The following is a 21,060-nucleotide window of genomic DNA, read 5'->3' on the forward strand; positions in this document are numbered from 1 at the left end:
TACATTCATTCACTTATATTACGCGAGACAGTCAAGTGCTATGAAAATGTGCTATTTATTAGCAACGAACATTATTGCGAAAAATTAAGCCGTGTGAGTCGTACGATTTTGAAGCATTGAGTATTATAATATTCATGATGTTTTCAATACAATACAATAAAATAAATAAGGTATGTGTCGCGTGCGATTAAAATCGGAAATGTTGTATTCTAGTGATCAATGTGTGTGTGATTGTAATTAATAATGTCTTCGCAAATGAATACCTTATGGATGCCAAAGTAACAAAAAATAAGCAAGAAAAAAAGAGAAAATCAGAACAGCAGTCGTCTAGATGAAGCAATCGTAAGTAAAATTTATAATTTTTTTATTAATTGTTATCTGTGAAATTGCTTGTTGTTTATGGTAGGTTAGGTTTATTTTATGTATTGCATTGTAATATAACACCTGTAAAACATTTTAGATTTTATTTCAAATTTTTTTAAATATTTATAATAAGATATTAATAATTAATATCTTTATATAGATATAAAAAGTATAAAATGTATAAAATATTTATTGACATTGTTTAAAAGATTTATAATTATTTAGATTACTTTTTCTTTTTTTATAAATTAAATTTTTCTCTTTTATAACAGCTTAAATTAAAAAAAAGTTTTTGTTCGAAAATAATTTAATGTTATGAAATATTTATTTAATGGCCAAGTAAAAATTCCATTGTTCGACGCAATAGTAGTTTGGAATATCAATTATTTTAGATATTCTGTTTTGTATGTATGTATATATAAAAATTTAGATATATTTATATTTTATTAAAATTAATTTGTGTATGTGTGCATATTATAATTCGATCATTATACTAGTGAGTATTAAATTTTGTATGTAATTATTATATTAATGATTATTTCTGCAGATTTACATTAGTTAGCAGATTTGAAGAACTCTGTAAGAATGTTCAGTATGTGTGTAAACTAGCAAAATATGCAATTTTTTCTTTCTGTCCTTTCAATGCTAAATACTTGACACGATAATTTGGAAAATATATCATTGATATAATAATTATATATTTTAATAGTCGAAACAGCTGTCATTGAAAGATCACATAATGTGTTCTTAAAAGTTTATCCACATAAATATATAAATAAACAGAAAACTGTATCGGTATTTTGATATATATCCCACTCTATAACTTTTAATTTATATAAAACTTAACAAATAATAAATTGTTCAAACTTTTTTACATACACATAATTTTGTCTGCATATCTTTAGATATCTTTACAATAAATTAATACAGTTATTTTGAGATTATATATATGTAATAATTTTAATTTTACAAAAAAATTGTTGCTTCGAACTTAAAAGTGCAAACTAGAAATAATTGCATTAAGAAACCAAATGGATCCAGTGATAAACTTTCGAATTTCTAAAAGTAAGAAAGAAGAGAAATAGGATAGCGCGATTTTCTCTAAGGGCATAAATCAAGCGTGAGATATAGGCTACGACACAACGAAGAAAGACAGATATATATATATGTATATATTATATATTGAGAAAGAGGAAGAAGAAGAAAGAAAGAATGGCGATGAAGGTGCAAATAATCACACCGAAGTCAGGAATTGTACGGATTGACATTTTAAGTTACGAGCGCTTCGAATAGCGGTCTCGCGTAAATTAATCTAGGTACATTGCACTCTACTGCTATCCTTAATTTCTCTCTTTCTCTATTCATTTCTCTTTCTCTTTCTTTCTCTTTCTCTCTCTCTCTCTCTGTTCTGTTAATAAAACTTTTCTCTTTTTCTTTTTTCCCGATATATACGTGATATCCTATTACCTGAACAATGTATTCAAGTTTCATGAATCGTAAATAATCGATCTGATTATATATAATATTATATCATACGTTTTTTTATTATTTTCCGATTACTTTGATAATCGAAGATTCGCGATTCTCATTTCTGCTGACTCTGCAACGATGATGTTACTGCAATCGCGATAAACGTTACGCTAGATAGCGGATTTAGGGAATCTTTGCCGAGCATTTTCTCATCGATTCTATCATTTTGATTTCGAATGATTCCAAATCTTTTCCAATTTCAAATATAACGAAATTAAAGAATATCACCGTAGTTATAAATTCCAGCGATAGCTCGCGTTAATGAAATTTAAAAATTTAAAATTATAAAACAAGGCATTTTTAGCACGTGACATTTTGCATTACATTGTATTTTCTTTCACGATACAATTAATATATTTATATATTTTATTTGAAAATTTTCCATTCTTATTCCGAAAGCTGCAGATTAAGAATTTCAATATTACCGCGCGATAACTATAGCAACAATCCAAAGCATCGAACAAACCGCGCGTATACCTTAGTCAGATTTACTATTGAAGACTGCGTTCGTCGTATGAAAAAATATTGGAATGTCTGTGGAAAAGAAAGATAAAGAGAGCAAGAAAGTGATTGAAAGAGTGATTTCTAAACGCAATCATCTTTTCAGAAACGAAGTAGCCGCTGATAATATTCGGTAATAATACATATCTGCCATAGAAAATACTAAAATCATTAAGAGAAAGTTGATTGCACACAGAATATAATTATATATGTAAACTTATTCCAACACACGTCTTATTAACAAAATAATTGTTCCGTTAAATTCAGCAAAGAAGTGAATTTCCTCGAAAGTGTATCGAGACGTTTATGGTCGCAAAAGTACGGGCATTTAACTGGACAATTTTTCAACGAGGTATCTTAAGAAAATTCTGTCAGTTTTGAATGTACGGTAGGAAAAAAAACAACGCGTGAAAGTTGCAGACAAATTTCAACATGTCCAGTATGTGTCACTGACTGTAGGTGTTGGCGGAAGAATGCAGAAATGCGGGACTTCCGGTGAATACCTTCGAGCGTGACGCGCCGGAAGACGCGATCGAACGTTCACCGATTCCTTTGAAAGCTTCGCCGCCCTTCCCGAGAACGACATCCGCCGAGATCGGTCACCGTTCATCTCGCAAAGAAAACAGCCTGGAATTCGCGGGTCGTTTATTCATCTCGCCAAAATGGACGATCGAGCCCCCCACAGATACCGTCGAATCGCGCGTGACGCAACAAAGATTTATTTTTCTAGGCTGAAGCTTCGATTATTCAAAAGTGATATATATGAAATATATATTTGAGATAAAATATATATAAATGATTGAGTGAAAAATGATGTGCATTATTGCAATCTTAGATTGTTTTACCAGTAATATTTTTAGAAATAATTCCTAATGTGTGTGTACGTTTTGTATTAGAAAAATATATTTTATACAATATTTATAAAAAAAGATTAAACAACAATTTTATTATTTTATTTATGAGGAAAATTATTTTAAAAAATAGTATTCGTGAAAGCATTTTTTTAAAGTTATGTATTAAAGTATGTATTAAAATATTGTTTATTAATTTATTATATCATTGCCGCATTTGAGAACCGCCGATCTTGCGAACATTTTCGTGATTATCAAGCGAAAGTATTGTAGAGCATTGATATTATCGACCGTTTTCAATTCACGGAGAAAGACAGAGAGAGAGCGAGAAAGAAAGAGAAAGAGAGAAATATATAACCTATATAAAATTTACATATATGTATACATGAAATTTCTTCTTCTTTATGAAGTGTATATGTTTTAGAATAATATTAAATATGAATACAGTAAAATAAAAATATTACAATAAATAAGATAAAGAAATAAATAAGATCATATATTATAAATCACCGGAAACTATCGAATACCAAATTTATAAAAAGCTGCGATTCTCTGGAAGACAACCGAAACAATCAAGATACTAGTAAACGATTTTCAAAGTATTTAAACTATTGACACAGCGCGAACACTTCTAGAGTATCATAGAAAATTAGGCTAATGGCAGAGAACGAGATGTAAGCGCTTATGTCTGTCGTAATCATGGTAAAGACAGAGAAAAACGCATATGCAACTTACGTATACGTTTTTCTCCGTCTACGTCCACGACTGCGACAGAAGCGCTTACGTCTCACTCTCTGCCATCAGCCTTATTTGAGATAAAAGTTTATAGTCCAATTTAGTAAAAAAATGCGTCTTAAGAGCGATCAGAAAATGAAACATTACGAAAAGTATTAGCGATGCAGCTAATTACAGAACGATGACGTGCACATACCTGGCGAATATATTGCATAAATTGCCTTCGCTGCACTTCGGAGAGAAGTTAACGTGAAAGAGGCAAAGACGGTTGGAATCCACATCCGGGCAATTCACGGGCATCGTAGACAAAGGATGTCCGTACAGGTGTACAACGATAACGCACGATTAACACGAATGTTTCGACGAACGTCTGACACTTGCGAGACACATTCGCGGCATTTTTTCGCGCACAAAACTCGCGTTTAAACAATAATACGCGTGAGAAATACGGGGCGGTTTGAACGCGACCCTGCGGTCGCCGCGGCGCGGTCACTGTAATGGCGGCGAGATATATCGATAGGCATGCAATATTGCGATTCTCGAAATATCGAAACAGTCGAAAGAGCCAAATAATAGCAGTGACTAAAAATAAAAATCCCCATAGAAATAAAAAATCCCAGATGTCTGTATAAATACCGGAAAATGATCGAAATATGTAGCGAATTATTATACAAAAATATATTCAACACAGTCAATTACTGAATAAAGATATATACATATGAGGCGATAATTATATATTTGTTTTCTATAATTTATTTATTTCTTTTTATTTGGAACAAAAAAAAAATAAAATATATGAAAGTGATTTTAATCAATATACTTGCAGAGAGGCTTTTATTTGATAACGATAGCGATGTTTAATATTGTTTCGATGAATATACCTGATATTTTAAGAGAAATACTCGCGATAATTCTCCGTGCACGAAATTCGTCTTCAGACAATAATACCTGCGAAATACGGAGCGACTTGAATGCGCTTTGTCATCTCATGTTTTGCGCAATGTTCAAGATGTATCGATGTATATATATGTAATATAATTCCCCAAATAATCTTCAAAATTATATATATTTCTTCAATATTATATATATGTATATATATTCTCCGTAAAAATAAAAGATTTGAAACATTTCAATAAATATTAAAAATGTTCAAAATAGATTTTATCAAAAATATACTCAACACATACAGTTAAAGGTGTGTCGAGAAATTGCGAATTCCGATAATTTATTTGATACATACAAAATTGTCCGTGAAAATAATATTAGAATAATATTAGAATATCAAAATGTGCAATAGAACAAACTTGAATCATAATATAGAAGTATAAGAATTTATTTATTTGTTAATATTAATAAAAATACCTCTCAGTAATTCATTTACTTCTTGATAGTCCATAATATTTACATGCCAAAGAATTTTTGCTTTAGTGTAGGTGGCAATTTCTCCGATAATGAAGTTGGATTCACCTCAACCGCAATCAATTCTTCGTCATTTAACCAATTTAAATAAACAAGATGCTGCAAATAATAAAATCATGAGATATTCTCTTTCTTTCCTTCTTATTATTTAATTACTTAAAATGTTTCTTCTCCTGGCAATATTACCTTATATTTTTTAGCAACTTGAAATGCGTGTTGAGATTGTGAGCTAGAAATTGAATTACTGTCTTCTGTATTTTCTCCATTTTCACGCTTTGGTATCTTTGCTTCTTTTTCTGGCAACTCACTGTTTTTATTGATAACATATACGCTTGAATCATCCTGCATGATTATAATATTCTCATTGTGTGGATCAAATATAATATTTGTTATTGGGAATGGACGTGCCAACCAATGTTTTGGCAAATAATTTTGCAAACTATTAGAAAACATTGTATATTGCCTCGTAGGTATATTGTATTCTATAATCTGAAAAACAATAATTGTATGTATGATTAGCAATAAGAGCATTTCAATATTTTGATAAATTGAATAAAATATTAGTTGTGTTCATTTCGTAGTATTAATTTTCAAATTATCATTTTCAATCTTTAATTTAGTATGATTGTATGATTGTGTTGATCTGTTGTGGTCTATAACACATCTTAAAAATTAATATTACCCATATATACCAAGAGATGATGAACTATGAAAGAAGACCATAAAATCCATAAATTGATAATTCAATAACAAGATTATAAAAGCAATTATGTGTAAAATCGCGGCATAAAAATAAAGTTGCAATAACATGTATAAAGTGCAGATTTTTAATATCACAAGTCATTAATGTTATATAGTAGTTTATGATAGCATTATATTAGATTTGAACAGAGATAATCCATTGTATTATACAATTAAAAAATTATTAAACTGTATATATGATATGCTATATTCTCACCTTATGATCTGAATATACTACGACCAGATTGAGCGTGCCTTTTTGCACTGCAATCGCTGTCGCTGGACAACTGTATTTAGGTAATCGCCATGACTTTAACGATTCCGCTGTTATACCATTGCCGATGAAATACACAGCGATTCCACATTGCCGATCCGTAAATATAAGGTATTTGTTGTCTGGAGAAAAACATACGAGACCGACGTTTGTAATGGACTCCTTTGTTGTGTTAAACGAACCGATTAATCTCAAACTTTTCTTGTCCACCCTAAATAATGTCACAGTATTTTCATCGCCGTCATTGTTAATAGTGATAAAGAGTTTTCCATTCGGACTGAACAACATCTTTTGTACTCGGTTCATGGATAAATCGGCATCATTTCTAGATAATAGGGCATCTCCCTCAATCACATCAAAATTAAAAACTCTGACGTGAGTGTCTGTCGAGTACACAATTGTTTTAGAATCTTTATTAATGGCACAAGAGATTATGCTTTCATCACCCTTTGCTTGTAATTGTAATAATTTTATAGGTTCTTCATCTAATTGATGCAGCATGGATGAACGTATTAATTCTGGAGGATCTTTAGTGATTGAACCAAGTCTCCATAATTCTAAGTAATTTGTGTACCGCAACAGAATACATCTAGATTTCCGACAAATTGTAGCACAGGGTGATTGCAATAATGGAGGATATTTTACAAGATTTTTTGGCGGATAACTCGATACAGCAAGATATCCGTCTACTCCAGCTGAATAGAGTTTTCCATTGGTTTCTAAAAGTGCTCTGACATCATGAATATGCAACCTCCTTTCAATTCCCTTTACCCATTGAGATTTTCCACTTGATTTTAGAGTAACTTTACAAAAAGTCCTTACAACTGGATCCACACCCGCACAATATACAATGTTCATATCATGCGACAAGGTGATAGCCAATATATCAGCTGTATGACTTTCATGAGACTCTATCAATACTCCTATGTGAGGATCCCAAAAGCATAAAAAGCCATGAGAGTCGCCAGAGATTATTATGTTGTCGTCAGTGACAGCAAGGCACCAAACTATTGTATTTTTCCTGACGTTACTTCTAGAAGTTGTCATTTTATGTATTGCGTGTCCAGATATAACACTCCATACTCTGATAGTATCTGTGGAACCTGTATAAATCATCTCGCCAGTATTGTCCCATTTAATACACAAAATCCTCCCTTTTTGCTTGTCAAAAATTCTCTCATAAATCAATTTGTCCTTATATACATTAAAAGTATTGATATATCCATCTTCTGTACCGACAGCTAAGAGAGTTTTTTCATGGTTCACATCCATGCACCAAGCTGCACCTCCTATCACCATAACTTTATATTTGCTTCCCAATGTCAGTAAATCATACTCTATCACTGCACCTTGTAAACCAGTCGAGAACAATCTAGGACCAATCCACAGTATGCTTTCCACCGAATTCTCAGCATGAGCAGCTATAGTACATTCGACAAATGGTGCATTCTCGACATTCCAAATTTCTATAGAGTTATCGTTTCTTTAAGAAAGAAAGAAAAAATTAGAAAAACGATTATAATAAATATTTGCATGTAAAAATAACGTGTTTATCGTATAAACATCATACAGCAATAAATGTTAACTAACCTTGCGAGAGCTAATTTTTTCGTTTTTGGTTCGTGACACAAACAAGTCGCGGATTTCGGTTCCGGACTGTAAAATCTTATATTATGAATACGATATGAAGCCATAATTTTTGTTGTATTATTAATTATACCACTACTATTTCATGCACGTGGTGCAAATTGAATAAAAATTGTGGCATTCTTATTGGTTAGCACAAAAAACCTGAAAAAGATCTGCTATAGTGACGCTATTCTCTTTTCGACACTGCTGGAGATATTCAGAAAATTTACTCGTGGGATAGAGCAACATCGAATTGACCAATCGAGATAAAGAAATGTTTGCTCCTCTTGTCCTGATTGGTCAATTAAAAGCTATCTTATCCTACATATAGGATTTTCGAATACATCTCTGGAAAAGTTATTTCATTTATATTCATAAATTATAAGTCATAATTACAAGAATTTACGAACTTAGTATTATAGCTTATTAGTTGCATTGCGTCTTTTATTATAATATATGCTAATATATACTAAATATAGATATTAGGTTATAATTAAGTTATATTTTTACATTCTTGAAAAAATGTTATGAAATTGATGAATACTAATCTTTCAGATCGCAAAGTCATCGGGAAATGACCAAGCTGATTAGCCGGGGATTTTCAGATACGATAAATACGGAAAATCTGAGAAATGTAGGAAGACGCAACACGCAGGCGCTCGGCACTGACACTCCCCAGAAGATCGTCCCACTTCATAGTGCCCGGATTCAGCGGCGCACTTCAGTCGAGAAGCGTAGCCGGGTAGTTTTATCACGGGTGTTTGTAACGACCGGGCAAAGCGAATTACGTGCTACTACGCCATATAGCGACCGAGTAAATAAGTCGTTCCTCTCGCGCTACGCATTATTGTGCTGCTATACTGCTGCTAACCGGAGGATAGGATCCGCGTAAAGTAACGAGGTAAATAATACATACCGCATCGCAATATTCGGCGTCGCATTTGGGGAATTATCGATTGCGACTATTTCCAGAAAGAACGAGTGACGTATCGAATTGACGTATCGCATTTCTCTCGCTCGCGAGTTACGTCAACAACACAAGCTAACATTGCACTCGCGTAATTGTATACGAGTTTGTCGTTTGCGCATTCAATAACACATTGTATGCAGGTTCCGAGAGAAAGCGCCGTTTCTCGCAATTAGTCATCGTTCGTCGGGAGGGTGGGTGGGGGAAGACTATAATCACGAATATATTACCACGGCTCGATAATATGCGCGACCTTGCCATCGTAAAAAGTCGATTAAGAAGCACGGTGTTTCCGTTAAAAATTCGGGGCATTTAAATTTTTCAGTTTTTGCGAAAGGAACGTTGTTCATTTGTATCTTTCCACATCACTTGGTATGCGTCACCGCATTCACTGTACTAGATCTTATTATTAAATATCTTATCTCTATCTTATATATATATCTTTGCGACCAAATAATGGCATACATACACACATATGCATACATACATACATACACACACACATACGCACATTTCACACGTATTTTCCGTGGCATAGGTCGTGCAGCGTAGGTCGTGTAAATGTATATACTTACACACACTTGTATATTTTTCCAGGAAGATGAGTTGTAAACACATATTCAGATAAATTAGTTTAATCTCAGTCAATTAAGATTATCATGACAAGATAGTATTTTTGAAAAAAGTGATATTTATTAATTATATTACAAGGACAAAAGAAAACGTAAAACACACGTAAAAGTACGCGACAATATGTTGTGAACGTTGAAAGATATTTAATAATTGCACATCCTGTTTCTGCTCTATTAACGTAATTAATATTTTCGTGAAAAACTAATTGTCCTTATCATCGTTCACAAGCATTAAACTATCACAAAGTGTAATACTCTGATGAATATTAATTATCAAATGTGTATGCAGTACGAGTTTATTTCTTTCCTTATTTGTTTTTAATGTAAAAGGTATATTATGTAATGGATATTATTAACTGTTCATAGTGAGATATTCTGTTTGATAAATTTCTAACTGAGTTGCATTTTTCTCAATAACGTTTGACAAAATAATAATGTTTTGCAAAATAAATTAACATATTGTTTTATTCAATCAGAAATTATTATTTGCAAATGTCTCACAATTATTAATAATTAGATCAAGTTGAATTAATCATCATTATTTCTTCTAAAGATTATCTCTATAAGATTGCAAAATATGTTGTCTATAGTTATGCATGAGCCAAAATAGTCTTGCGTCTTTTAGGGCAAGTATATGTCTTTTTAGATGTTGGTTTTCATAACTCATTGAGTGCAATAGTGTGGAATATTAACCTTCTTTATTCTTTAACATATCTAATATTGTATTTGTATTTTGTATTTAAGGATATTTTTTTTATTGAAAAAAGTGTTAAAAAAGATATCGAAATAAATTAGTAAACCTAGAATACTTTTCTAAGTATTCTATCAGTAAAAATTACATATAAATAATATTCTTACAAGAATGAGTAATAGATATTTATTTTAATATATTTATATTTAAATAATAATATATTTACTATATAATATATTAATATAATATATAATATATAATATTATAATATATAATATATTAATATATATACATATTTGAATAACTGTCTTTACAGCAACTTTATAGATTTCTTTTTACATTTTTTTTAAATATGTAATGTTAATTTAAGAAAAAGAATGAGAAACACAGAGTAATTATTTTTCAATAATTTTTAAAAATATTTTCATACTTTTATATCGTTAAAACATTTATGCAGTTTTATTGATATTTTTTCACAAAAGAGATCCCTATTATATATATAATGATAGGTTCTTTTTCAGCTAAAACAAAACCAAAAGATGACAACTTGGCAAGCACCTGGTGCAGGATTCTATCCAGGGCAACAAGGTTCTGATCTCTCTTTTTTCTTGTGTTTTCAATATATTTTCTATTATTATATTTCAATATTTTATTGTTTTGAATCTATACCAGAGATTGTTCAATCAGCAGTTAGCCTCATAGCACTTGCTTAAAAGGCTACATCATTTTACACAATACTTTAAAAAGCACATTGTATTAATATAATCATTATTTTTAATCAACATTTGAGAGAATAATCATTAATTAGTTAATATGTATGCAAATAGCATATGTTAAAGAAAAAGTACTGATTAACATCATCTTATTAAAAGATGGTGTGTTTGTATAATGTAAAAACAAAATTATATATATATATAATCTTTCAACAAATATCAAATATAATTAATGTTTTAAAGAGAAGCCACACAATTTATTGCACAATCATATGAAAACTTATTTTTACAAAAGCGTGAAACACACTATGTAAAAGTAATAGCTGCTGTTAGTGCACAGAATCCTTCAAGTTACTACTGCTTATCAAGGTAAAATACATATGATATTGCAATGTTGATGTCTATGTTTTTCAAATTTGACTGTGCAGGTCCATATCCATACCCTCAACAAAATCCTGGGTATCCGCCACCTCAAGAAGGCTACCCGTATCCTCAACAAAATCCAGGATATCCACCACCTTACTCCGGTGGAAACCCACCAGGTAGATACAGCTCAATATACATAGCGCTAAATAATCTTAAAATATATAACATTATTTATCGAACATTACTATTTTTGAATAGGTCCAGGATTTATACCTCCACCAGGTGCTCCACCCTACGGTGAGGCACCGCCAATTAGTTCAGGATTCGGAGTACCACCAGGTCAATCAGGAATGTATGGGTCTGGATATGGAGAAGATCCTCTGCAGGATGAGATCAAAGGATTTGAATTTAATGACAAAACTATTAGGAATGGCTTCATCAGGTAAGTTTGATGGCTCCTAAAATTTCTAGCACGCTCTATATATAATTTATAACAAATATATATTTATCTCTATATAATCTACAGGAAAGTATATAGTATCTTGATGTGTCAATTACTCATCACACTTGGGATGATTACTTGGTTCCTTTATCATCAACCAACACAGCTATGGGTCAGGAGACATACAGAATTGTTTTGGGTTGCCTTTGCTATAACTATTGTCTTGATCATATGTATGGCTTGCTGTACTAATGTGAGACGTAAAGCTCCAATGAACTTCATATTCCTATTTTTATTTACATTCGCGGAGGCTTTCTTGCTAGCTACAGCTTCTTCAACCTACCACTCTGAAGAAGTAAGTTGTCCGAAATAATTTTAATATTCTAATGTTGATTTCAAGTATATGTATGAATATATAATTTTTTATAATTATATATTAAATTGTAAAAAATCTCATTTATCTATAATGCTTTTGCAGGTCATGTTAGCTGTTGGAATCACAGCGGCAATCTGTCTAGGATTAACACTGTTTGCATTTCAGACGAAAATTGATTTTACAGGATTACATAGCGTCCTATTTGTCGCTGTGCTCGTCTTACTTATTTTCGGTATAATTGCGATGATCTGGCCCGGAAAAATTATGACTTTGGTTTATGCATCGTTGGGTGCCCTAATATTTTCTTTCTATCTAATTTACGATACTCAAATGATGATAGGTGGGAAACACAAATATTCCGTTTCACCGGAAGAATATATTTTCGCCGCGTTGAGCCTGTACCTAGATGTTGTTAACATTTTCATCTATATTCTGACTATTATTGGCGCTTCGCGAGACTAATTGCTGTCAATTCTATTTCTATTTCAACTTGTTGTGTTATAACTACTACAAAATACACAGCCAGCTTTTACTTATCGCCGTCCTGCCCTGACTCTTTGCAGTTATCGTTCCAAGAGTACACTGTAGGCGAGCAAATAAAGAAATGTAAAGAAGTTTAATATTGGCAAGACTTTAATTTCTATGAACAGATAGCTTTTACAAATTTTCGAAGATTAATGTGTACAAACAGCACGCTTAAATTTTAAAGCCTCTTGTCTAGTTCTAAGTTCTCTCATAATACAACAAAGTGTTTCCATCTTAGGTATAAAACCAAATATAAATTCTCATAATTGCTCTATTAAGATAGTATTAGGATATGTCATTATTATCATTAAAAGAAACAGTTTTATTTCTTTACTGTATTATATTGTTTAGTAATTAGTAATTATCTTCAGAATCATTTATTGTAAAAGCGATCATGAAATTTATATACCTCCCTCTTATTTATTTCTTTAAAAAACTTGGATGAATTCTTTAATGTGATCGATAAATATACACATATAATTAAAAGCAAACCTAATTAATATAATATATGTATATTAGTGTGATTAAAACATCCAACATTAGTTGTAGTATTACTTTAATCTGACTGTAATTTCAGAGGTAACCCTGAAAAAAGTTTGTATCTGTGGTTGCCTATATATATACATATATGTATATTCAGGAAATTGCGATTGTTTATTTTTTGTCCATATTTAAATAATAAAACTATACTTATAACTATTCTCCAATATTTCTAGTCTCTTTCAATTTCAAATGTGTATTACATTCGTTTCTGATAAATATGTTAATATTGGTATGCATGACAAGATAAAATTTTATGTCTTGTGTAATGTTACATACGTAACAATATATGACAATTCTGCTTAGAATATCATCCAACACAATGCAGAAGAAATAATTAGTTGATTGTTTAATTTTATAAATAATCCATATAAAAAAGAAATCTATAATTTAAATTGTTATAATCTTTTGTGTTTTTGCTATAAAGCGTTACATATAGCTGACATTTACTTACTTGTAATTTTTATCCTTTTCTTTCTAAAAGGATTTGATGCAAGTGTTTTTACATTTAAAGATTTTATATACGATATACATATATAAACGTTTTTAGGAAATAATAACAGGTGATTTCAAAATTGCGGATATTTATATTTATAGTAAATCGGCCGTACACAAAACGGTAAAAGCTTTTGGTTTAAAACTTTCTTATCTTAACTTAATATACAAATAAGCACGTGTCTGGTGCAATTATCCACAGAGGAAAGCTTTTAATGTCCAAAAAGATTGATCAAGATCAAAGCTGACATTCATACTCACATCACTCAACATGGTAACAAATTGCAGCCTCATAACAAACAATATGTCCTAGTTCTCTTTGTTCGTGCAACAATGCAATGGCATTTCACGTGAAACATGAAGATCCATTACTAAAAAACTTGTGTGTTTATGCAAATTTTTCGTAACCATGTAATCTAATGAAATTTCAGGTTTGTTTATATATTATAGATATTTCTATAATATATATAGTATATTATAGAATTCTACAATATATGAAAGAATATGTGTTTTTTTAAACTTACTAACACTTGTGTAAATGTAATTACACAAAACACAACTTTCAAATATATTGGATCAGATGAGTAATCATTTTTTTTTAGCAATATCTATTTTGATTGCAGCATAAAAAAATGTGTTTTTACCAGAGCAAAAGTGAGATTGGATTATACCTGATCAGGCAGTGTTGTGAAATGTTTAAATATGTTATTATGCTTTAAATTATGCTCTAAATCTATCGAGAACTCTATCCCAAGTGTGGCACGAGCTGATATATAGTTCATCACATGCACCATTAAAATAAATAATGTATAAAATTAGCAGCACCGATTCGAATTTCTTTCTCTTGGAATATTAACCGTTACTCTATCGGCCGCATCCTGGGGTTCCTTGCCGTGCGTCTTGTCCAATATTGCCTCCGCTAGTTCACTAAATGCTCGATCAATATTAATATTTGCTTTTGCAGATGTCTCCATAAATCTAATGCCATGTTCTCTCGCTATCTATAAATGAGAAAATTTCATTTATTGAAATTATGTTATATCTTTGATAAATATTAAATTATTGTTTTATCATAAATGTATATGTGTGTGTGTGTGTGTGTGTGTGTGTGTAATTAAATGCTGACCGATGTATATGTATGTGTGAAATACTGACGATGTATATGTATGTATGAAATACTAACTGATGTGTGTGTGTGTGTGTGTGTGTGTGTGTGTGTGTAATAATTAAATACTGACCGCTTCTCCTTTCTCAGTGCTGACGACACGTTTTTCTTCCATATCGCTCTTATTTCCTAATATCATCTTCTCCACGTCTTCATTTGCATGCTACAGAAAATATTTATAGTTAAAACAATTATTTATTTTAATTATATATTTAATATTTGTGAATATATATAAAGTATATAAAGTATATACTTACTTCATCAATGTTTCTTAACCATTTCACAATATTCTCAAATGTTTTTTCATTAGTAATGTCGTAAACAAGCATAATTCCCATAGCTCCTCTGTAATACGACGTTGTAATAGTGTGGAATCTTTCTTGCCCTGCTGTGTCCCTGCAAATATATAAACATAAAAATACATAGATTTTTTTAAGTATATATATATACATGACAACTCACCATATTTGTAATTTGATTTTCTTTCCTCTTAATTCCACTGTCTTGATTTTAAAATCAATACCTATGAGAAGAAGCACTTTTTTATATATTTCAGATATTAAAAAAAGAATAATAAAACATTTTTTTATAAAGAATTTCAAGAAATTATATATATATATATATATATATATTTTTATATATGTTTAATTAATTTTTATTTAAATATATAATTATATATATATATATATATATATATATATATATATATATAAAGTTATTTATATGAAAGAATTTTTTGCAGCATGCGCTTGTCATTAAATTGACGTATGTACAATCAGCGAAATCTTGCGAAAGCAAAGTACAATGATCATTTTTTTTGGCGAGAAAACAAGCTCGTAATTGCATCCTGAATCCATATTTATATGTATGTGTGTGTGTGTGTATATATGAATGCATACACGTGCGCGTGCCCGTGAACTTTCGCACACGGAAACAAAACGAACGACGATCGACTCCATTGCCTTTAATTTTACAGAATAAGGTGCGACGATTGTTTCCTTCTTTTTTTTCTTCAATGAAAGCATCGCCTTTTCTAACCTAATCGCAATAATTGCCAGTCAAACTTGTCAATGAACGGATTTACGATTCCTAGTCTTCCCGTATATATATTTTATACATATTACATATATATATATATGTGTGTGTGTGTGTGTGTGTGTAAAATTTTTTCTTTTTATTTCTCTTACCTATTGTGGAAATGAACGTAGTGGAGAAGGCATCGTCCGAGAAGCGGAACAGTATGCACGTCTTGCCGACGCCGGAGTCACCGATGAGCAGTAGCTTGAACAGCAGATCGTACGTCTTCTTCGCCATTTGGTCGTCGAGGATATTACGCGTCGAGGAGTAAGCGCCGCTGCCGAGGAGGAAGTAAACAGAGGAACGAGGAGAGCGCGGGTGCGGGTGCGGGCTCGCGATCGACTCGCGGCGGTCGGCTCGTTGCGATCAGCAGCGATGATGATTCCTCGCGACACGTACCGATGCCTCCGTACATCGAACGTTACGCGCCGGTTATAGTCGCTCAAGGTTGAACGAGGGCGCGTCTCCCGACGAGAGCTGAGGTCTGCGCGGCTACTCGTCCTATCATGCACGGGCGAACCGGTTGTGAGGAGGCGGCGTACTATTAAAAGACGACGCGACGTCACGCGACGCGACGGAGTCAACACGACGCAGAAGCCATCGGGGGTAAACTCGGGGTAATTTTTGATTCTCTCTCTCTCTCTCTCTCTCTCTCTCTCTCTCTCTATCTCTATCTCTCTCTCTCTCTCTTCTTCGTTCGTTACACGTATGTATCTTGTATGTACATATGATATACGCGATATACGCGCTACTTGGCGCTCAGCCGGCCTACAATGAGATCGAGCGATGGTCCAGTGTTACCGGCTGAATGAGCACGCGATTCCCCGCGACGACGCGTGACGCGCGACGTCGACGTCGCGACTAAAGTCACTAACAAAGTACCGCAATTTTGATCTCAATAAGATAAGATTGTTTTATAGATTTTAAAAATGGCTTGTCGTATGCTACATATTTAGAGTTGTAAATAATTGATAAAAAATGTTCAATCTGTAAACAATGGTAACGCAAATGAAATATATCATTGTTTCTAAATCATTATATGTAATTAACATATAATGTGTATTTAAAATTAATTTATCAATTTAACTCTAATAAAATTATGAAATTTTTTTCAGGTATATTATTCTTTAATATTGTTTAATTTATTGCTTGTCAGTCATTCACATTTATTAAAAATAGTCACTTTATTAAATAATGTGAGAAGCTCTATATTTTTTGCAAATAGTAAGTAGAACTTTTATGGATATAACATTTTGATAATAGTTTATATTTACAGTAGAAAATAATTTGTATTTCACTGTGCTTTTGTTCTATAGGACCTGAAGATGAATTATGAAAGGGTGTGACAAGTATCAGTAATGCAGGAAGACGCAGAGGTAGAGCAAGAAGAGTAGTGAAAAGAGAGAGCGAGCTCCTAAATAAGGAGCAAATTATTCACATGGGAAAAATTCCGATACAATTTCCTGGTCTGAACACTCCTGTGTTTAGAGGAAAAGAATTAATTCAACAGCAAAAACTGCTTGTAAATCTTGAAAGAAAGCAAAAACTTATGGAATTACCACAAAGTCAGACCAGATCAATGCAAATAAAATTATCGCCATTGGAATGTAGTTGGACGAGTGTTACAATGGATGACAGAAGCATTGAATCAGATCTTATTGGAAAAAGTTAATATTTATGCTGTTATTGAATTATAATGGTTAAATCACACACATACAAAAATCATGTAATACGATGTCTATTTTCAATTTTTTTTTTTTGATGTTTCAGTTCTAAATATTAGAATCTTATATAATTAATATCTTTGTTTTCTGCAGATACATTTGAAAGTTTTGAAACCTGGATTTTGGAAAACAAAATGATAACTTATATGATTGGTAATTTAGCACGTAAGACTAGAATCAGTTCATTTATAGTAACTGGAAATGAAAATGGATTAGCTGGATTTGCGTTATCAAAAGCCAAAGCATCCCTAAAGACGATTAAAAATAGGGCTGGTCAAAGACTAATGTATATTCCTACATATAAAGAATACACTGGTAAGAAAATAATTATCAATGCTATATAATATAAAATTTATTTCTTCTCTTTTAATATCACTTTGTATTTTTCAGTGTTCATGATTTCTTTACACGTTTCAGTGTTACATGATTTCTTTACACAGTTTGAGAATATAAAAATATTTGTAAAGAAAATTCATGAAGGATAATGGGCTTGTTTGTCATCATGCGATAAAAGCGTGTTGCGAGATAATTGGCATAAAGGATATGTATGTCAAAGTACAAGGAGGAATGTAAAAACATTCTTTACTGGTTTATTGCAACAGGTATGTATAAAGTATTTAAAAGCATATTATACTTTTTATTTAATTTATATTAGAAAGAAACATTTTTTATTTATAAATATATAATATATATATATATATATATATATATATATATATATATATATATGTTAGACATAAAGCTAAAAAAAAAAACGTGGATTGTGTCGATTAATTAATTAATTGTTTTATTTAATTATCAATTTATGTATGTATATTATTAACAATAATTTTTTTTTACTTAAACTGTATAAGGTTGTACATAAGAAACAATCTTTTTTATTTAGTATTTCAAGCATATTTTCATAGAATTTTAATTATTATATTATTAAAAATATTGAACAAAATAAAGAATTAAAGCTGGCTTTCTCTGCAGTCTCATGGCAGATTATATCAGAAATCATACTTTAATTATTGCAATATATCATGAAACAAATCAATCTCAAAATAATGGAAATATTAGCAGAAATATCAAATATGTAATGTAAATATTTTAATTTTTTTGTATGCGATCTATTTTTTATTCTATCGATGTTTTCATAATGATGCACCTTGAGCACTTTGCTTCATATGTTTGCAATAAAAATATATTAAAGCAAATTATTTTGCAAATTTATTATTCCAATTTTTATTTAGAAAGACTAAGATTAAAAAAGACGTATGCATTTTTTTCAGATATTTCTATTGAAAAAAACGCATCAGATAAAACTTTCCTGTACATTTTAAATGTGCGAAAAGATTTGCTCTTTATTCCACTTACTGCAATAATGTACACTAAAAATGACAGATCTATATTAAAAATGATAGATCTATATTTAGTAGTTGGAAAGAAAGAGAGGAGAAATGAAAAGTGCATCTAGAGAATTTAAAAGAATAAAAATCTAAAAATAATAATACATAAAAATTAATATTATGTATTTTTTTCATGAGGAATATGGGGCGCACATTTATGCATTTATTTATTTAGATGAGATTTACTTTAGAGCACATTCAGTATTCAACTTTAATTTTATTTTCTCTTTCTTATGATATATAAATATAACATAATTACCTGCAAATGCTATCATTTTTGTGTGCTTACAGTGATACAGAAGCAACATTACAAGTACTATATTTACAGATAACATCTGTATAATAAAAAAAGCACCAAAAATCTAATGACGAAAAAAGGATAAATATTGTAGACCAGCATAAGTATCAACCAATTATTCCACCGCTCTGTTTCATTAGAGTTGCAATTTTCTTTTATATCATAAATATTATAAATAAAATAAAGATTTCTGTACGTTTCAAATAAATTTATATATTTTATGTATGTAATACTGCGCACACATATTAAGGTGATAATATCGCAGTTATAATAAGATACAATCCTGGCAATGTAGTGATTTTTGGATCCTACTTAAAATAATTTAATTTGATTTATTTTTGAGAAATGCGCACAATACTTGAGAACAAATTATTTTTGTGCCATGTATTACCTGTGTAAAATTCCACACACAGTATCATATTGTCTGCGATATATGAAAAGCTTTATCGATGAAATATGATTGAGATATAAGAAAAGTAATATAGTACTTGTAATGAATAACGTTAATGTGGAATACATAAATATTTTATATTTTAATTTCATATAATCAAGATGAGATAAGACACTCATAATTACTTTAAAAATGTGTCCACAAATATCATGTAACTTCAATAGCTGCACATTCGTCAAATTAATCCTATTACGTTAAATGAATCACAGCAGCTTGTTTTAATTTAATCTAACCTAACCAATTATATTATATGCTTCTCATTAAAATGTGTAAAACTGTACGTCGCACATTTAATACGATTAATATACTACGTAATGAAATGTAATACACTAATGAAATAATTAAATATTATTTTTGAAAGCATGATAAAATCCAGGGAACATAAGTTTGTGTTTACATTCGATATCCAAAGACACTGAGAGATTAGGTTAGGTTAGGTTAGGTTAGATCAAACAAATTTATCGTTTAACAGCTGGCAGCCCTACGAGATAGGCTGTGCAGCACTGCGCGCGCGTACAAAATAAATTTGAAATCGCTTCTAGCATAACCATCTTCACGCGATCGACTTTATTTGAATTGCACGGCATCGCATCGAATTATGATGCGGCGCCGATTTGTTTGAACGTAATTCGGGACATCGCGATGCTGTATAAGCGTCGAATGAGCACGAATTGTCACGCAAATATGATAATAAATCACATCTACTCACCGTTCACCGGCTGTTCCACAGGCCGCTCCACTCGCTCGCCTCGGGACGTCCCATTCCGATCTTAATGCACACGATATCATCAACGCGAACGCGCGACACTTTATTCGGCACTCCCGATATTCGCTCGCATCCGATAATCATCATCAAGGGCGCAAATAACGCTTCGCTCCATCTTCGCAATGACGCCATCACTGAATATCGTCAAAAATCGCTGTCGCGCGTTTCCATCGACACACTATGAAAGTCGCGCGATCATCCTTGGACACTTTCGACGCTCGTTCACTCGCGATATTCGTTTAAAAACGGTTAAAAGACGCGAAAAATGCGGACGTTCGACGATCCGTGTAACTGCGTATGACTCCGAGTCACGTATGACGCGTATGACGTAGCTATGACGCGTATGACGTAGCAGTCACGCGCCAACATGGCGGCCGAACCACTGCGCATAACTATTC

The 21,060-nt window shown here is 31.4% G+C and overlaps 5 protein-coding genes across 13 annotated transcripts; 3 read left to right on the plus strand and 2 right to left on the minus strand.

Moving 5' to 3' along the window:
• Window positions 1–2,397: 2,397 nt before the first annotated feature.
• On the plus strand, window positions 2,398–3,129 carry LOC112639872. Its single transcript, XM_025415049.1, has 3 exons — window positions 2,398–2,527; window positions 2,662–2,746; window positions 2,854–3,129. The coding sequence occupies exons 1-3, from the start codon at window positions 2,424–2,426 to the stop codon at window positions 3,127–3,129; spliced, it is 465 nt and encodes a 154-aa protein (XP_025270834.1). The 5' UTR covers window positions 2,398–2,423.
• Window positions 3,130–5,212: 2,083 nt separating this feature from the next.
• Window positions 5,213–9,199, minus strand: LOC105255732 (U3 small nucleolar RNA-associated protein 4 homolog). Of its 2 annotated transcripts, XM_011265197.3 has the most exons (6): window positions 8,960–9,199; window positions 8,274–8,391; window positions 8,005–8,205; window positions 6,358–7,897; window positions 5,586–5,888; window positions 5,213–5,498 (listed from the first exon to the last, which is right to left on the minus strand). In XM_011265197.3, the coding sequence occupies exons 3-6, from the start codon at window positions 8,106–8,108 to the stop codon at window positions 5,382–5,384; spliced, it is 2,064 nt and encodes a 687-aa protein (XP_011263499.1). In that variant the 5' UTR covers window positions 8,109–8,205; window positions 8,274–8,391; window positions 8,960–9,199; the 3' UTR covers window positions 5,213–5,381. The 2 variants fall into 2 exon arrangements, with proteins under 2 accessions (XP_011263499.1, XP_011263500.1); XM_011265198.3 differs by lacking the exon at window positions 8,274–8,391.
• On the plus strand, window positions 8,691–13,022 carry LOC105255733 (protein lifeguard 1). Of its 3 annotated transcripts, none has more exons than XM_011265199.3 (6): window positions 8,691–8,944; window positions 10,855–10,921; window positions 11,475–11,588; window positions 11,671–11,854; window positions 11,939–12,209; window positions 12,333–13,022. In XM_011265199.3, the coding sequence occupies exons 2-6, from the start codon at window positions 10,873–10,875 to the stop codon at window positions 12,690–12,692; spliced, it is 978 nt and encodes a 325-aa protein (XP_011263501.1). In that variant the 5' UTR covers window positions 8,691–8,944; window positions 10,855–10,872; the 3' UTR covers window positions 12,693–13,022. The 3 variants fall into 3 exon arrangements, with proteins under 3 accessions (XP_011263501.1, XP_011263504.1, XP_011263503.1); XM_011265201.3 differs by lacking the exon at window positions 8,691–8,944 and adding an exon at window positions 9,360–9,382; XM_011265202.3 differs by lacking the exon at window positions 10,855–10,921 and having other exon boundaries at window positions 8,697–8,944.
• Window positions 12,689–16,575, minus strand: LOC105255731 (ras-related protein Rab-10). The gene is made up of 5 exons (XM_011265196.3): window positions 16,143–16,575; window positions 15,418–15,478; window positions 15,213–15,351; window positions 15,029–15,118; window positions 12,689–14,791 (listed from the first exon to the last, which is right to left on the minus strand). The coding sequence occupies exons 1-5, from the start codon at window positions 16,267–16,269 to the stop codon at window positions 14,606–14,608; spliced, it is 603 nt and encodes a 200-aa protein (XP_011263498.1). The 5' UTR covers window positions 16,270–16,575; the 3' UTR covers window positions 12,689–14,605.
• Window positions 16,495–19,511, plus strand: LOC112639868 (28S ribosomal protein S5, mitochondrial-like). 6 transcript variants are annotated; one of them, XM_025415038.1, is made up of 5 exons: window positions 16,512–16,649; window positions 17,148–17,256; window positions 17,349–17,699; window positions 17,850–18,071; window positions 18,147–18,306. In XM_025415038.1, the coding sequence occupies exons 3-5, from the start codon at window positions 17,471–17,473 to the stop codon at window positions 18,239–18,241; spliced, it is 546 nt and encodes a 181-aa protein (XP_025270823.1). In that variant the 5' UTR covers window positions 16,512–16,649; window positions 17,148–17,256; window positions 17,349–17,470; the 3' UTR covers window positions 18,242–18,306. The 6 variants fall into 6 exon arrangements, 5 of the variants coding, with proteins under 5 accessions (XP_025270825.1, XP_025270823.1, XP_025270824.1 ...); XR_003123710.1 differs by lacking the exons at window positions 16,512–16,649; window positions 17,148–17,256 and adding exons at window positions 17,115–17,147; window positions 19,439–19,511 and having other exon boundaries at window positions 17,349–17,758; window positions 18,147–18,358; XM_025415040.1 differs by lacking the exon at window positions 17,148–17,256 and having other exon boundaries at window positions 16,495–16,649.
• Window positions 19,512–21,060: the final 1,549 nt, after the last annotated feature.

Source organism: Camponotus floridanus, unplaced genomic scaffold (genome assembly GCF_003227725.1).
Source record: "Camponotus floridanus strain SB8 unplaced genomic scaffold, Cflo_v7.5 scaffold95, whole genome shotgun sequence".
Taxonomy (NCBI): Eukaryota; Metazoa; Arthropoda; class Insecta; order Hymenoptera; family Formicidae; genus Camponotus; species Camponotus floridanus.

Bases quoted from the DNA above. Each gene is read 5' to 3' on its own strand.
- LOC112639872 (XM_025415049.1), top strand. From the start codon at position 2,424: ATGTCTGTGGAAAAGAAAGATAAAGAGAGCAAGAAAGTGATTGAAAGA. The intron at 2,528-2,661 runs GTAATAATACAT...CGTTAAATTCAG, and splicing joins GTAGCCGCTGATAATATTCG to CAAAGAAGTGAATTTCCTCG. The intron at 2,747-2,853 runs GTATCTTAAGAA...CACTGACTGTAG, and splicing joins CTGGACAATTTTTCAACGAG to GTGTTGGCGGAAGAATGCAG.
- LOC105255732 (XM_011265198.3), bottom strand. From the start codon at position 8,108: ATGGCTTCATATCGTATTCATAATATAAGATTTTACAGTCCGGAACCG. The intron at 7,898-8,004 runs GTTAGTTAACAT...TCTTTCTTAAAG, and splicing joins AAAAAATTAGCTCTCGCAAG to AAACGATAACTCTATAGAAA. The intron at 5,889-6,357 runs GTGAGAATATAG...ATTGTTTTTCAG, and splicing joins TAGTATATTCAGATCATAAG to ATTATAGAATACAATATACC.
- LOC105255733 (XM_011265199.3), top strand. From the start codon at position 10,873: ATGACAACTTGGCAAGCACCTGGTGCAGGATTCTATCCAGGGCAACAA. The intron at 10,922-11,474 runs GTTCTGATCTCT...TTGACTGTGCAG, and splicing joins ATTCTATCCAGGGCAACAAG to GTCCATATCCATACCCTCAA. The intron at 11,589-11,670 runs GTAGATACAGCT...ATTTTTGAATAG, and splicing joins CTCCGGTGGAAACCCACCAG to GTCCAGGATTTATACCTCCA.
- LOC105255731 (XM_011265196.3), bottom strand. From the start codon at position 16,269: ATGGCGAAGAAGACGTACGATCTGCTGTTCAAGCTACTGCTCATCGGT. The intron at 15,479-16,142 runs GTAAGAGAAATA...TTCTTCTCATAG, and splicing joins TACGTTCATTTCCACAATAG to GTATTGATTTTAAAATCAAG. The intron at 15,119-15,212 runs GTAAGTATATAC...TATTTTCTGTAG, and splicing joins GGTTAAGAAACATTGATGAA to CATGCAAATGAAGACGTGGA.
- LOC112639868 (XM_025415040.1), top strand. From the start codon at position 17,471: ATGGGAAAAATTCCGATACAATTTCCTGGTCTGAACACTCCTGTGTTT. The intron at 17,700-17,849 runs GTTAATATTTAT...TGTTTTCTGCAG, and splicing joins ATCAGATCTTATTGGAAAAA to ATACATTTGAAAGTTTTGAA. The intron at 18,072-18,146 runs GTAAGAAAATAA...TGTATTTTTCAG, and splicing joins TACATATAAAGAATACACTG to TGTTCATGATTTCTTTACAC.